Consider the following 15,786-nt stretch of genomic DNA (forward strand, 5'->3'; position numbering starts at 1 on the left):
TTTTCTTCCCAAAAACATGGAATTTTATAACTCCTAAAAAAGTATGGAAAGGAATAAAGAAGGCCATCTCCAAGAGTTTCTAATAATTTACTCCTAAAATATAGAAGACAATTTTACATCAACAATTCTATACTATTTCTAAATTATCCTAAGAACTTTTATATATTCTCTCTCTTATACATTTGCATCATGAACCATTTCCTGCTATTTATTCTTTCCACGCCCTTTTACCTTTAAATTGGCCAACAAACACGCGCTGGGAGAGAAGATACGCGTGACTCGAAAGCGCGTAACTTTACGCGGAACATGATGACTTTTCTCAAGTTCTAAAGGATCAGGAGGATGAATTAGAAGTTGTTGGAGAGAGTTTTTTTCTCATCTTGCTAAAAAGAAGGATTAAGAAGGGATTTAGGGAACTTTTGGAGATGCTCTAACCTAGGAGAAATTAGGTGTTTTTCGTTACTAAAAAAAATAGGCATCTAAATTCGAGCTTAAGAGGACTCAGTGGATGGATGATCATAACTCTAGCCAACCAGTTGAGTTAGACTCACTTTTGTTTAATCATAGTGATTGAATCAGACAGCAAGATCATAACGTTCGGTATTGAAAAATCATAGATTCTACATGACAGAATCATAATTTATAACTGCAACACATTTTAGGCAAATGGAAGTTTTAGTAGTAATCCATACACAGTCATCAGGCAAGTTATATCAACCAAGAATTTGTCCATCACATCTGCGTATCATGCAAGAACAGGAAGGTTTTTCATGCCTCTCCTTCGGCAAAGTTTGCAAGATGCAGAAGGATTTCTCAAGGTTACTTCTTGCCTGCTCGCACTCAGGATCAGGTTATGATACACATTACTGTTTGACCTTTCTCATCCTTCGGCATTTTTTATTCAAATGCAGTAACCACTACCATTCTTCTACTCCTGACGCCTGCTTGTGGCCTGATGGCAGAAAAAGGGAGGCCAAAGAATGCAGCGAAGACCATCAGTTAACATCTCTTGATAATTGGGGATACAATTACACTGAGACCATTTCCATTCTACATCATGCTTAGTTGCTTTACTGCCTTTCCTGCTGTCCATAAAGACAATTGGTTAGACAATGATAAAGAAACATAAGAATTATGTCAACAGAACATCGACATGGTTTTTCTCATGATCCAGAAGGCACATCCCTACTGTGTATTTGCAGGATACATCCAGAAGGCACATCCCTACTGTGTATTAAAAGCGACGATCTAATACTCCTAGTATCGAGTTCAAATGTCAAGCTCAGGAGAGCGCAGGCAGAAGAACTCACCGACCAATTGGTTCAACGCTTTCTCTTGTGAGTCTTCCATTGCTTCATGACGTGCTGAACGGCTTCCTTCAGCGTTGCTTTCCGGCCTTCCTTGTAGTTCCACAGCTCTGGTACAGGATAACGGCCACTAGGATTGTACTCATTGATCTCAAGCAGTGCCTTGGTTACCAACCCATAAATTTCTTCACCGTGCTCTTCTTTCAGCTCCTGGAGCATCACATCGTCCTCTTTAAGAATTTCCTGATCCAGAGAATACCCACCAGATGTTACCATATATCATGTAACCACTAGCAAAACCACAAAGCCCACTATTATGAAACTGATGACTTAACATTATAAACAGCAGATAGCAATTGTAAGTGATCAAGGGCCATACCATTTCTTTCCCATCCACCACTTTAACCTTAAAAGGGTACCAGTTTGGGTTTCTAATTTTTTCTTCCCACTTTGAACAAAGGAGAGCAGAAGTGACTGCTGCATCCTCTTTTGATAGCCTTTTCTTGCAAGCGATTCCAAATACTTTGAGATCAAGCTCACCCATTCTCTTTATACCTATATTTGCTCGGCCAGCAACAGCAAGCTCATTAAAGCCCTGCAAAGCATGCAACAAACCAGAAAGAGAATGTGCATGAGATATGATGCCAAAGCAAAAGATACGGTGGCTTCATTGATTTGAGACAGCAGAACAGAGCACAATATTGGATAGCTGGTCAATCAATGTGGTAGCTTACATGTATCAGCTCCTTCCGAGCGTATTGCAACTCATCGTTGCTCTTCCTTTCCTTGATAAACAGAGTTTGGTTCAGAAACTCCATTGCTTCCAATTCATCCATCTTTTCCTTCAGCTCCTCAGCGAGTTCATCCATCTTCTTCTTTGATTCAGAATCCTGTTCACCTGGCATATGCTTCATAACTTTCATTTTGCTTTCCAGCGATTGTATTTCCAGTTCAAGCTTCTGTTTGGCATCTAATTGCTGTTGTAACCTGAGAATCTTTCCTAGAGCAGCTTGTTTCTCCCTCTGCATTTCCACACAGTAACACGCTCATAGATATTAGTTTCTCAAGATAACATGAAACAATACATATTTGACCTTGAACCAAACCTTGTGTTCTTCCACAAGCTTAAGCACGTTCTCGTCGGCCTTCTGTTGCTCCATTGTTGCCATCATAAGATGCTTAGTTTTAATTTTGTTCTGCGCTCAACAAAAAAAATAGTCTGGCATTAATTGTATGAATAGCACAACTACAGGAAAATTACAATAGCACCCAGCATCTCATCACTAGCATCATAGAATACAGTCCAACAAAACAAAATGGTGTTATCAATCTACTGCCCAAAATTAATGATGGCAAGGTCATACAGTGCCCAAGGTTAAGGATGGTAAGGCCATACAGAAATTTAGACCCATGTGGTCATTGAACAATTATAGATAGTTTCTCAGGAGGAAGCTGTCAGCAATGTGGAGGTTGACTCTGATGAGGAGAATAATGAAGAACACAATAGAGTGATTCATGATTTAGAGGTGATGGAAAATGAAAAGGATGATGTCGAAGAATTAGAGGTGACTGAGCTAAGAGAGGGTGAGAATCAAGACAAGTTTCCCCAATGAATATACTATTTTGGAATATTAGAGGGTTGGGGAGCAAAGGAAGAAAAGCTCTAAAGAAGATTATCACTGACCACAAGATTTGTTGTGTTTGGCTTAATGAAACCATCAAGCAGAAGTTTACAGATAGAGAATGTTGGAGTTGTTCCAAATTCACTCCAGGATATAGGCCAGGCTTCTGACGGAGCGAAGCGGAGGCCCGTCGCCGGAGGCTTGGGCCGGAGTGTAGCGGTTTCGTGGAGACTTGATTCTCTTGTAAGCCGCCATAGGCGTGTAACCCAAAACTCTTGAGATAGTGAGATTGTTGCTGGCTGGTGCCCGTGGTTTTTCCCCTTCACATCGGAGGGGTTTTCCACGTTAAATCGTGTGTCTCCTCTGTGGTTTGATTCTTTACTTCATATTCCTATACGTCGTTCATAACAAGTGGTACCGGAGCTTTGGTTGCTGTTAGGGTTCATGACGACGTCGATGAAGTTCGATCTTCCGCTGCTGAACTACGACACGCGGTTCTCGCTATGGCAAGTCAAGATGCGGGGGATTCTGGCGCAGACTCATGACTATGATGAGGCGCTGGATAGTTTCGGAAAGAGGAAGGTCGAGTGGACTCCAGAAGAGATCCGCAAGGATCAGAAGGCGCTCGCCCTAATTCAGTTGCATCTTCATAATGATATTTTGCAGGAGTGTCTGAAAGAGAAAACTGCTGCAGAACTATGGCTGAAACTGGAATCGATCTGTATGTCCAAGGATCTAACCAGTAAGATGCAGATGAAGATGAAGCTGTTCACCCTGAAGATGAAGGAGGAGGATTCAGTGATGAGCCACATCGCTGAATTCAAGAAGATCGTCGCCGACCTAGTGTCGATGGAGGTGAAGTATGATGATGAGGACTTAGGTCTTTTGCTGCTATGTTCTTTGCCAAATTCGTATGCAAATTTTCGTGACACCATACTTTTGAGCCGTGATGAACTAACCCTAAAGGAAGTTTATGAGGCTCTCCAGTCTAGGGAGAAGATGAGAGGCATGGTGCAGAATGATGGGACGTCGTCCTCCAAGGGCGATGCTTTGCATGTGAGAGGCAGAACTGAAAACAGATCCTCCAATGATGGCAATGATGGTAGAAAGAACTACGAAAGGAGAGGCCGTTCAAAGTCCAAGCCGCATGGTAATAAAAAGTTCTGTGTTTATTGCAAGCTGACAAATCATAATATTGAGGATTGCAGAAAAGTACAGAATAAGGAGAAGAGGAAAAACAAGTCGGCTGGTAAGGTCTCTGTTGCTGCTGCTGCGTCTGATGATGATTCTGGAGATTGTCTGGTAGTATTTGCTGGTTGTGTTGCTGGTCATGATGAATGGATTCTCGATTCCGCATGTTCATTTCATATTTGCACTAACAGAAATTGGTTTAGCTCGTATAAGTCTGTGCAGAAAGGGGATGTTGTGCGGATGGGAGATGATAACCCGTGTGACATTGTGGGGATTGGATCAGTTCAGATCAAGACTGATGATGGCATGACACGCACGCTGAAAAACGTCAGGTATATATCAGGGATGTCCAGAAATCTTATCTCATTGAGCACGCTTGATGCAGAAGGTTACAAATATTCTGGTTCAGATGGCGTTCTGAAGGTATCAAAAGGTTCTCTTGTTTGCTTGAAAGGTGATCTTAATTCTGCAAAGTTATATGTCCTTAGAGGGTGTACTTTACCTGGTTCTGATTCCGCTGTTGCTGCTATTACTAATGATGAACCTAGTAAAACTAACCTTTGGCATATGCGTTTGGGACATATGAGTCACCATGGTATGGCAGAATTGATGAAGAGAAACCTACTGGATGGCTGCACTTCGAGTAAAATAAAGTTTTGTGAGCATTGTATTTTCGGGAAGCATAAAAGGGTACATTTCAACACTTCAGTTCACACCACTAAAGGTACTCTTGATTATGTTCATGCTGATTTATGGGGTCCTTCCCGTAAGTCCTCACTTGGTGGTGCTCGTTACATGCTTACAATTATTGATGATTACTCTAGAAGGGTTTGGCCTTATTTTTTGAAACAGAAAGATGATACTTTTGTTGCTTTTAAGGACTGGAAAGTAATGATAGAAAGGCAAACTGAAAGGAAGGTAAAATTGCTTCGTACTGATAATGGTGGAGAATTTTGTTCGCGTGAATTTAATGATTATTGCAGATCGGAAGGCATTGTTAGGCATCACACCATACCCCATACTCCACAACAGAATGGTGTGGCCGAACGCATGAACAGAACCATCATGTCCAAGGCCCGTTGCATGCTGTCTAATGCCAGGATGAGCAAGCATTTTTGGGCTGAAGCTGCTAATACTGCCTGTTACTTGATAAACAGGTCGCCTTCTATTCCACTAAATAAAAGAACTCCCATTGAGGTATGGTCTGGTACGCCTGCTGATTATTCACAGTTGAAAGTTTTTGGATGCACTGCTTATGCTCATGTTGATAATGGAAAATTAGAGCCTAGAGCTGTTAAGTGTCTTTTCCTTGGTTATAGTTCGGGAGTCAAAGGCTATAAATTATGGAATCCTGAAACAGGAAAGACTTTTATGAGCAGGAGTGTTGTTTTCAATGAATCTGTGATGTTTACTGACAGTTTGCCCTCAGATCATGTTCCAGAAAAAGAGCTGCAGCGTATGCGCATGCAGGTGGAGCATGTTGATGATGATACAGGTGTGCAGGTGGAGCCTGTTGATGAGCATGGTGACCATGATAATGATGTTGCTGAGGATGATGCTCATGATGATGTTCAGCAAACTCCTCCTATTTTGCAGTTAGAGGAGGATTTACCTATTGCTCAACGCAAGTCAAAAAGGACAATTGCACCTCCTAAGCGTCTTATTGAAGAGTGTAATTTGTCTTACTATGCTTTGAGTTGTGCTGAACAGGTGGAGAATGTTCATGAGCCAGCAACCTATAAAGAAGCTATTCGTTGTGGTGATACTGAGAATTGGATTTCCGCTATGCATGAGGAGATGCAGTCTCTTGAGAAGAACAGTACATGGGAGATTGTACCTTTGCCTAAGAATAAGAAGACCATCAGCTGCAAATGGATCTTCAAGAGAAAGGAGGGTTTATCTCCAAGCGAGCCTCCAAAGTATAAGGCAAGGTTAGTTGCTAAAGGCTACAGTCAAATTCCGGGTGTTGACTACAATGATGTGTTCTCTCCAGTGGTAAAACACAGTTCAATTCGTACTTTCCTTAGTATTGTTGCTTCACATGATCTTGAGCTTGAGCAGTTAGATGTGAAGACTGCGTTTTTGCATGGAGAGCTTGAGGAGGACATATACATGGACCAACCAGAAGGGTTCATAGTGCCTGGCAAAGAAAAATATGTGTGCAAGTTGAAGAGATCCTTGTATGGTTTGAAACAGTCCCCTCGTCAGTGGAACAAGAGGTTTGATTCATTTATGTTAGCACACAGTTTTAAAAGATCTAAGTATGATAGCTGTGTTTACATCAAGCATGTTAATGGATCACCTATATATTTGCTGTTATATGTTGATGATATGCTGATTGCTGCCAAGAGCAAGATTGAAATCACTAAGTTAAAGAAGCTATTGAGTAGTGGTTTTGATATGAAAGATCTTGGTAGTGCTAAGAAAATTCTTGGTATGGAAATTAGTAGAGACAGAAAATCTGGTTTGCTATTTCTTAGTCAACAAAATTATATCAAGAAAGTTCTTCAGCGTTTCAACATGCAAAATGCTAAGGTTGTTAGTACCCCTATTGCACCTCACTTTAAGTTGTCAGCTACTCAGTGTCCTAGTACAGATGCAGAGATTGAATACATGTCAAGGGTTCCTTATTCTAGTGCTGTTGGGTCTTTGATGTATGCCATGGTTTGCTCTCGTCCAGATTTGTCATATGCTATGAGTCTTGTTAGTAGATATATGTCTAATCCTGGCAAAGAACATTGGAGGGCAGTTCAATGGATTTTCAGGTACCTCAGAGGCACAGCAGATTCCTGTTTAAAGTTTGGAAGAACTGATAAGGGTCTTATTGGCTATGTGGATTCTGATTATGCTGCTGATCTAGACAGGCGAAGATCACTTACAGGTTATGTGTTTACTGTTGGCAGTTGTGCTGTGAGTTGGAGGGCTACTTTACAGTCAGTTGTTGCTTTGTCTACTACTGAAGCAGAATATATGGCTATTTGTGAAGCGTGCAAAGAATTAATTTGGCTGAAAGGTTTGTACGCTGAGCTTTGTGGAGTTGAATCTTGCATAAGTTTGCACTGTGACAGTCAAAGTACAATTTACCTCACTAAAGATCAGATGTTCCATGAGAGAACTAAGCACATAGATATCAAGTATCATTTTGTGCGTGATGTGATTGAAGAAGGTAAGCTGAAGGTATGCAAAATTAGTACTCATGATAATCCTGCTGATATGATGACAAAGCCTGTTCCTGTTGCTAAGTTTGAGCTGTGCTCAAGCTTAGTTGGTTTAATTGGATAGTCCAAGAGACTATTGTTGGCACCAGTGGTTTTCTATCTTTGTTATGTTCAGGATGAAGGGTTGATTTATGATACAAGATGAATTTGTCTCAAGGTGGAGTTTGTTGGAGTTGTTCCAAATTCACTCCAGGATATAGGCCAGGCTTCTGACGGAGCGAAGCGGAGGCCCGTCGCCGGAGGCTTGGGCCGGAGCGTAGCGGTTTCGTGGAGACTTGATTCTCTTGTAAGCCGCCATAGGCGTGTAACCCAAAACTCTTGAGATAGTGAGATTGTTGCTGGCTGGTGCCCGTGGTTTTTCCCCTTCACATCGGAGGGGTTTTCCACGTTAAATCGTGTGTCTCCTCTGTGGTTTGATTCTTTACTTCATATTCCTATACGTCGTTCATAACAGAGAACTTATGGGTGGTGGAGATACCTTTGTTTGGAACTGGATACCATCTCAAGACCATTCTGGAGGTCTTTTGATGGGGCTTGATGAAGAGGTGTTAGAGGTGTATGGTGGAGATGCAGGATCACATTTTCAGAGTATGCTGGCAGCTCATAAATGTGTATGGGCCAGTCAAGGAAAGTATGAAACAGAACTTTTTAGAGGAAATAGAGGTGGTGGTCAAGAATTCAGATGTCCCAACTCTAATAGGAGGTGATTTTAACCTTGCTAGAAGAGTTGAAGAAAAGTCTACAGGCAATGTAAATACTCATTGGATGAATGCCTTTAATACCTTTGTTGCTAATTCAGAGGTGAGAGAACTTCACAGATCAGGAGGCCAGTATACTTGGATCAATAAGCAATCTCAACCGGTAATGGTGATGCTTGATAGGGTGTTCATGTCTGCTAGTTCGGAAGATCACTTTCCTCTAGTCAATGCTCATTCTATAACCAGAGTAGGGTCAGATCACAATCCTTTGGTGAAGCTAGTCCTAACAGAAGCCAGAGATCCAAGATTTTTTGGTTTGAAGCTGCATGGATCAAGCAGGAAGGTTTTATGGACTGGGTAATGTCAAAATGGCCTGAGTCAAGGGGCAAAAGATGTGTGGATCTATGGCAGATAGTCTCAACAAAGTTAAGAAGCTGTCTAAGAGGTTGGAATGGTAATTGGGGTGGAGATTTGAAAAAGAGGAAACAAGATTTGATGCTGCTTATTAAGAGCTTAGATCAGAAAGCTGATAGAGGAGGTGTGGAAGAGAGAGAATGGGAACAGAGATATGTCTGGGAAGAGGAATTAATTGATATCTACAGCAAGGAAGAGGTGATGTGGCAAACCAGAGGTGGGGATAGATGGCTTTTGAAAGGAGATGCCAACACTGCTTATTTTCATGGAATTGCTAATGGAAGAAAGAGAAAGTGCCTTATAAGATCATTAGAGGATGAAGGTTCTATTATTACAGAGGCCAATGAACTAAAAGCTCATATTACAGATTACTATAAGAGGTTGTTTGGTAGTGAAGGTCAATCCAAGCTCAAGCTTCATCCAGATACATGGAAGGATAATCTGAATATCAATGATGAAGACAATGCTGAACTGACTAAACCTTTCACTATGGGAGAATTAGAGGTGGTGGTGCAGGAGATGAAGAGTGGCTCTGCCCGTGGACCTGATGGTTTTTCAGCCATTTTCTTCAAGGTCTTCTGGAACCAAGTAATCCTGTTGGAGATTTTGCAAGATTTAAGAGAGGGGAGCCTAGATTTGTTCAGATTAAACTATGGAATTCTAACCCTCATTCCTAAGGTTAAGGGTGCAACTAACATTAGACAATATAGGCCCATCTGTTTGTTGAATGTAGTCTATAAAATCATAACTAAAACACTCACTCTAAGGCTGAACAGAGTTATCAACAAGGTTATAGGTCCCAATCAAACAGCCTTTATCCCTGGTAGGTATATCTTAGATGGAGTGGTCATCATTCACGAGGTGTTGCATGAAATTGCCAAAAATAAGCAGAAAGGTATTGTGCTGAAGCTGGATTTTGAGAAGGTATATGACAAGGTCAGGTGGAGTTCTAGAAGAGGTGATGTACAAAAAGGGCTTCAATGAGACTTTCATCCAATGGGTTATGAAAGCTGTAAGAGGTGGTAGGGTGGCAGTGAATTTAAATGGTGAATTGGGTACATATTTCAGAAGCTACAAAGGTTTGAGGCAGGGTGACCCCTTGTCTCCCCTACTGTTCAATTTGGTTGCTGATGGGTTGTCTGCAATGCTTGAGAGTGCAACAAGGAAAGGAGTTATTTCAGGGGTGACTCCTCATCTGGTTGAAGGAGGACTGACTCACTTGCAATATGCCGATGATACTGTACTCTTCATTCAAAATACAGAGGTGAACATACTGAATCTTAAATTTATCCTTTTTTGCTTTGAGGAGATTTCTGGAATGGAGATAAACTACCACAAGTCAGAGGTGCTCACGGTTGGAATAGATGAGGTGGAAACAGGGAGGATTGCTAATGCTTTCAATTGTAAGGTGGGTAATTTTTTTTTAATGTCATTTTTTTTTTGAATGTCAAGGTGGGTAAATTTCCTATGAAATATCTTGTGCTTCCCATAAGTTACAAAAGGTTAACTAAAGAGCAACTAAGTGATTCAGCAGGCAAAGTTGAGAAGAGGTTAGAAACCTGGAAGTGTGGCCAGTTATCCTATGGAGGAAAATCAATTTTGATTAATTCCAGTCTTACAAGTATTCCTATGTACACAATGGGCTTTTACTGGCTGCATGAAGGTACACAGAAGAGAATTGACTCAGCTAGAGGAAGATTCTTTTAGGAAGGAGTGGGAAATAAAAAGAAGTATCACATGGTGAAATGGGAGGCCATGGCCACACCTAAGGACTTTGGGGGCTTGGGGTTTATTGATACTAGAGCCATGAACACAGTTCTCCTAGCAAAATGGATATACAAGCTAGATAGAGGTGAGGAGAGTATGGCATTACAAGTGCTCAGAAGGAAATACCTGAGGGGGCAGAGTTTCTGTCAGATCAGAGATAAAAGAGGTTCTCAATTTTGGAAGGGTCTACTTGGAGTTAGAGGCTGGTATGAGAGAGGAACAAGTTGGAAAATTGGTAATGGAGTGAGAGTTAGATTTTGGCACGACGTTTGGCTACATAATTGTCCTCTCAAGATCAGCTTCCCTAGGCTTTTCAGAATATGCAGAAAACAAGAGGTGTCAGTGGCAGAAATGCATAGTGAAGACTGGCAGTTAGATCTCAGAAGAAGACTGGGATCTGAAGAGGTGCTAGAATGGACAAACCTCATGAATGACCTGGAATCAGCTGATATTTCTGATGAAGATGACACCTTGGTGTGGGCTTTAGAAAGTTCAGGAAAATTCACTAATAAATCTCTCTATAGGCTCATGACTAGTGGAGGTGAGATGAATGTTAGCACCACTTGGGAATCCAATGGAACCTTCAGAGTGAATTCTTTCAAATGATAATACAATCAAAACAGCAGCACCAAAATCCTTTCTTCATGGAGACCTTCATCATTGCTGCCTGGCATATTTGGAAGCAGAGAAACAACTTCATATTCGATAGAGGCCGGCCTTCTTTCTCTTCTTGGAAAAACCTCTTCTGTGAAGAGGCCAAACTTCAGGCTTTTAGAATGAGAGATGATAAACGTGTAACTTTTCTCCTCTGTTTAGATCTCCTCTCTTAGGCCTCCCTGGTTTTTGGCCTGCGGTTCCCTTCCCGCCGTGGCTACCTCAGCCCCTCGGCTGGTTGGTTTGTTGTTATTTCTCTATCTTTTGTACAGGTTTCAGTTTTTATTTAATATATTCCTACAATGGGGCATCCCCTGCTGTATTTCCCGTTCAAAAAAAGTGGAGGTGAGATAGATCTCAGAATGAAGCAGTTGTGGGAAGAATGCCTCTGAAGATAAAGATTTTTCTGTGGATGCTTTGGCATGATAGGGTTTTGACAAGGGAACAAAGGAAGATTAGGAAAGGCAAAGGATCTGAAAATTGCAAATACTGTAATGCTTTAGAAACCTGTAATCACCTTTTCTTTAACTGTAATATTGCACAGGTAATTTGGGTGTGGGTGAGAGTGAGCTTGAGATGGTTTGAAAGACCAATCTCGGTCAATAATTATCAAGAGGTGATGGGCATTGGTGAGGTGGTGAGAGATAACAAATTTGCTTTTATCATTCTAGCTGCTGTTGCCTGGAGTCTCTGGAAAGCTAGAAATGACTGGGTCTTCAATAATGTGCTGATTAAATCTCCCAAAGCTATTGCTTATAGAGTTGTTGGGTTCCTGATACAGTGGATGAAGATGCAGAAGGAGAAGGGCAAGCCGCTGATGGAGGATTTGATTTTGAAGCTACAGGAAGGACTAAAAGCCTGGTGATTTGAAGATGGCGATAGAGGACCATGAAGATCAAGGCGTAGTTTGCTTTTGTGTCTAGTTCTGTCTGTTTCGTTGCTTTAATCTAGCTTTACTATTTTGTTATCTGCTACCTTAGTTCTGGGGAGGTGTGAGAGGTGCTTCTATCTTTTTCTTTGAGAACGCTTGAATGTAAGCTGGTGTTCCCAGCAGACACTATCTGCTTTCCATATAAGCAGGGCCTAAAAGCCTTTGGTCTAAAAAAAACAGTTATAGATGGAATTATCGCCAAAGCAATAGCAACTAAATTGCTAAATGTGTTTAATAAAGTAGCAAATGACAAATCAGCCAGCTTTTTTATACAAGATACACTACGGAAAGGTACAGACTAGCAATAGACCATCACACCTTTTCCTTCTCTTGCTGAAGATTCCTTCTGTCATAATCCCTTTGCAAAGCTATGTCATCAAGCTCCTTGGATCTTGAGTCAAGTTCCTGCATCTTGGACTCCAAATCCTTGCGGAGTTTTTTATTATCATCGATGATCTTCTGCGAGTGCCTACGAGCAATTAGCTGCATCTTGCGAATTTCTGTTTAAGAAAAAAAAATAAGTGAAAAGAACATCAAACAACTGGAAGTACCCTTTACACTAAGAGGACAGAAATGAGGCTATGCAGAGTACTAAACCATAAAGAACACATGAATAATAAAAGATGAACAGAAACCTTCATTATACTTCTGGAGGATCAGCTCCCTTTGCTCCATCATCCTGTCAAGTGATGCAGTCGTCTCATTGCACTTGTTTTCCAGTTCTTGCACATGCCTGTTCTTTACTTCAATCTGGCTAGCTAAAGTTGCCACAAGCGTATCAGTTTTACGGGTCCCTTCACTTTCAAGATCATCAACAGTTTTCAGATCACCATTCTTTTGCAAATAGTCACCTATAGGCCCTTGGCATCTATGATCATCAGCTTTTGCAACCCATCCAAACATCCCTGACCCCCTGTACTTCAGCTTCCAATCCCTTTTGCCACAGCCCTCTGCCTCAAAATGATTTTCAAAGGCAAGAGCATTTTTGAAGCCAGTCCAGTCTTTTCCAAACTCAACAATAGCATTACCGGTGTGACCTCTGTAATTCCATAAAGGGATAACCTTCTGTGGGCAGAAGCGTGCAAGTTGCTCTTTAAGCCGATTTCCACTTTCTCCAACTTGGCGCCCATTCTTCCACTCAGTAGGCACATTAACTAGAACGCCCATCCAGGGCCAGACAAACTGATCGTCTGTATTTCCAAGATTTTGGGGCTCCATAAGCATCAAATGCTAGGCACACAAAAGGAATGTTGTTATGCACTCCCTACAAAATTCCAAATTCTTAATACAAGAAAGCTACAGACTAGCAATAAACCATCACACCTTTTCCTTCTCTTGCTGAAGATTCCTTCTATCATAATCCCTTTGCATTATCTCTATGGCTGAGCGACTGTCATGGAAAAAGAAAATTTAAGTAACCAGTCAAGTGGATCTATTCTAGGACTTCAAAAAGCAATCCACAGGAATTATAAGGCATTTCAGCTTCCTCTACATGAGCACTGAAAAAAGGAACATTCCCATACAACACAGGAATTATAAGGTGACAAACTTCTGACGTAAGGGATCACTTCCTGCGTGTCGTCACCCAATCGAAACGTCACGAATCTCCAAAGCTGATTAGATCAGATGAAGCCAAAATTCACAAGCGATCACCAGATAGAACGAGAAAACCATTTGCTACTGGCAACTACAAAGCTATATGCTGAAAACTCCTCCATTCCGAAATACCAATTCGAAGAGAAAAAAAAGCACTGAAAAATGGAACATTCCCATACAACACAGGCTTATAAATATAGCAGTAATAACTTCAACCAGCTCAGTTTGGAACTTTAATAGCTTATGGAGATGATATATATGGCTGAAAGTGGCTGCCATGAGCAAGAAAACATGTGAGAGAGGGTAGAGGATGCTGTGATGCAGAGAGGTTAGACTCAGTACTGGAGCTGGTAAACACAACCATGATTAGGCTCAAACGGATGTAAAGGAGAACGAAAGAGAATTGTAGAGTTAGATTCATATTCAGATTTTGGATTCATAAAGATAGAAGCACAGCCCCGATTAGGTCCTAGGCATCACATTCTAGAAATTTAACAAATCAAAGGTGTGACTGCAAAATCCATGAACTTAGCATGCTTTCCAAAGTGAACAGATGCAAGGTGCTAGCCACCCGTCATGGCCGACTTGGCACGGCTACTCAGTACCCACGTTCAACCGCATCTAAGAACACACATGTATCAACCATTGGTAAACAGGACCCTACAAAAATTTAAGTAACCAGTCAAGTGGATCTATTCTAGGACTTCAGGAATTATAAGGCATTTCAGCTTCCTCTACATGAGCACTGTTAAATGGAACGTTCCCATACAATACAGGAATTATAAGGCGACAAACTTCTGACATAAGGGATCACTTCCCACGTGTCGCCACCAAATCGAAATGTCACGAATCTCCAAAGCTGATTAGATCAGATGACGCCAAAATTCACAAGCGATCACCAGATAGAACAAGAAAACCATTTGATACTGGCAACTACAAAGCTATATTCTGAAAACTCCTCCATTCCAAAATACCAATTCAAAAAAAAGAGCACTGAAAAATGGAACATTCCCATACAACATAGGCTTATAAATATAGCAGTAATAACTTCAACCAACTCAGTTTGGAACTTTAATAGCTTATGGAGATGATATATATGGCTGAAAGTGGCTGCCATGAGCAAGAAAACATGTGAGAGAGGGTAGAGGATGCTGTGATGCAGAGAGGTTAGGCTCAATACTGGAGCTGGTAAACACAACCATGATTAGGGTCAAAAGGATGTAAAGGAGAACGAAAGAGAATTGTAGAGTTCGATTCATATTCAGGTTTTGGATTCATAAAGATACAAGCACAGCCATGATTGGGTCCTAGGCGTCACATTCTAGAAATTTCATAATGTTTAGCGAGATAGGCATGTATGAAGTGAAGTAGCTAAGGCCGTGCACAACTACAAAGTGTAAATATGATAATCCAGTAGCTACAAGTACTTTGATGAAGCTTCCAAGCTCATAAGAATAAACAATCGACCCAACAGAGACATCAGAATTCAGACCACGAGCATAACCAAATCAAAGGTGTGGCTGCAAAATCCATAAACTAGCATATGCTTTCCAAAGTGAACAGATGCAAGGTGCTAGCCACCCGTCTCGACCACATCTAAGCACAGACATGTATCAATCATTGGTAAACAGGACCCTACAATAATTTAAGTAACCAGCCAAGTGGATCTATTCTAAGACTTCAGAAAGCAATCCCCACAAAAAAATGGCCATTTCGGCTTCATCTACGCCGCGCATGCATGCTTTGCGATATAAAATTTCTGACGTACGGGACCACTCCCCACGCGTCGCGCCACCCAATCGAAACCCCACGAGATCTCCAAACCCTGAATAATTAAATCGGTCGAAGCCGAAATTCACAAGCCAAAAAGCTTCCGCACGCCGCCGATCGCCGCATAGAGCAACAAGAAAACCCGCATTCCCCGGCGATCCGCTCCAGGGCCCCCGCCTGGGCGACCTGGAGTTCGTTGGGCACGTACGGGGGTTTTCATCCCAGCCACCACGCAGTGAAACGAAGCAGGCCACCTCACGCACGCAGGTAGGGAAGAGGAGGAGGGCGTACGTGGAGGAAGGGACGGGGAGACGGGGTTACCTCCGGCGAGCGGCGGCGGTCGGTGGCGGCGGGGCAGCACGAGGAAGGGGGTTTTGTGCTGCCCCTCGCTTTTGTGTAGCGTAGAGCCGCAGGAGGGGATATTTAACTGGACGTCGCCTCTTGGTATAACACTTTTAAAATTGCTCCCACATATTTATTATTGAGAGAGAGCATTTAATATATTCTTACCATTTTTGCTGATATGACATGCCAACTCGACTTAGACTAGCCACGAGAAATGACATTTTTACCCCCTTATCTATTTCTTTTGTCTCTATCCCTTCCTCGCTCGAGCTC

The 15,786-nt window shown here is 41.8% G+C and overlaps 1 protein-coding gene across 2 annotated transcripts; it reads right to left on the reverse strand.

Annotated features, from left to right (window-relative positions):
- Window positions 1-625: 625 nt before the first annotated feature.
- On the reverse strand, window positions 626-15,581 carry LOC136449639 (factor of DNA methylation 1-like). 2 transcript variants are annotated; one of them, XM_066449750.1, is made up of 9 exons: window positions 15,490-15,581; window positions 13,126-13,192; window positions 12,438-13,032; window positions 12,121-12,302; window positions 2,414-2,503; window positions 2,042-2,329; window positions 1,687-1,902; window positions 1,311-1,550; window positions 626-1,082 (listed from the first exon to the last, which is right to left on the reverse strand). In XM_066449750.1, the coding sequence occupies exons 2-8, from the start codon at window positions 13,171-13,173 to the stop codon at window positions 1,323-1,325; spliced, it is 1,647 nt and encodes a 548-aa protein (XP_066305847.1). In that variant the 5' UTR covers window positions 13,174-13,192; window positions 15,490-15,581; the 3' UTR covers window positions 626-1,082; window positions 1,311-1,322. The 2 variants fall into 2 exon arrangements, with proteins under 2 accessions (XP_066305847.1, XP_066305846.1); XM_066449749.1 differs by having other exon boundaries at window positions 626-1,085.
- Between the last annotated feature and the right edge of the window lie 205 nt (window positions 15,582-15,786).

Source organism: Miscanthus floridulus, chromosome 5, assembly GCF_019320115.1.
Source record: "Miscanthus floridulus cultivar M001 chromosome 5, ASM1932011v1, whole genome shotgun sequence".
Classification (NCBI taxonomy): domain Eukaryota; kingdom Viridiplantae; phylum Streptophyta; class Magnoliopsida; order Poales; family Poaceae; genus Miscanthus; species Miscanthus floridulus.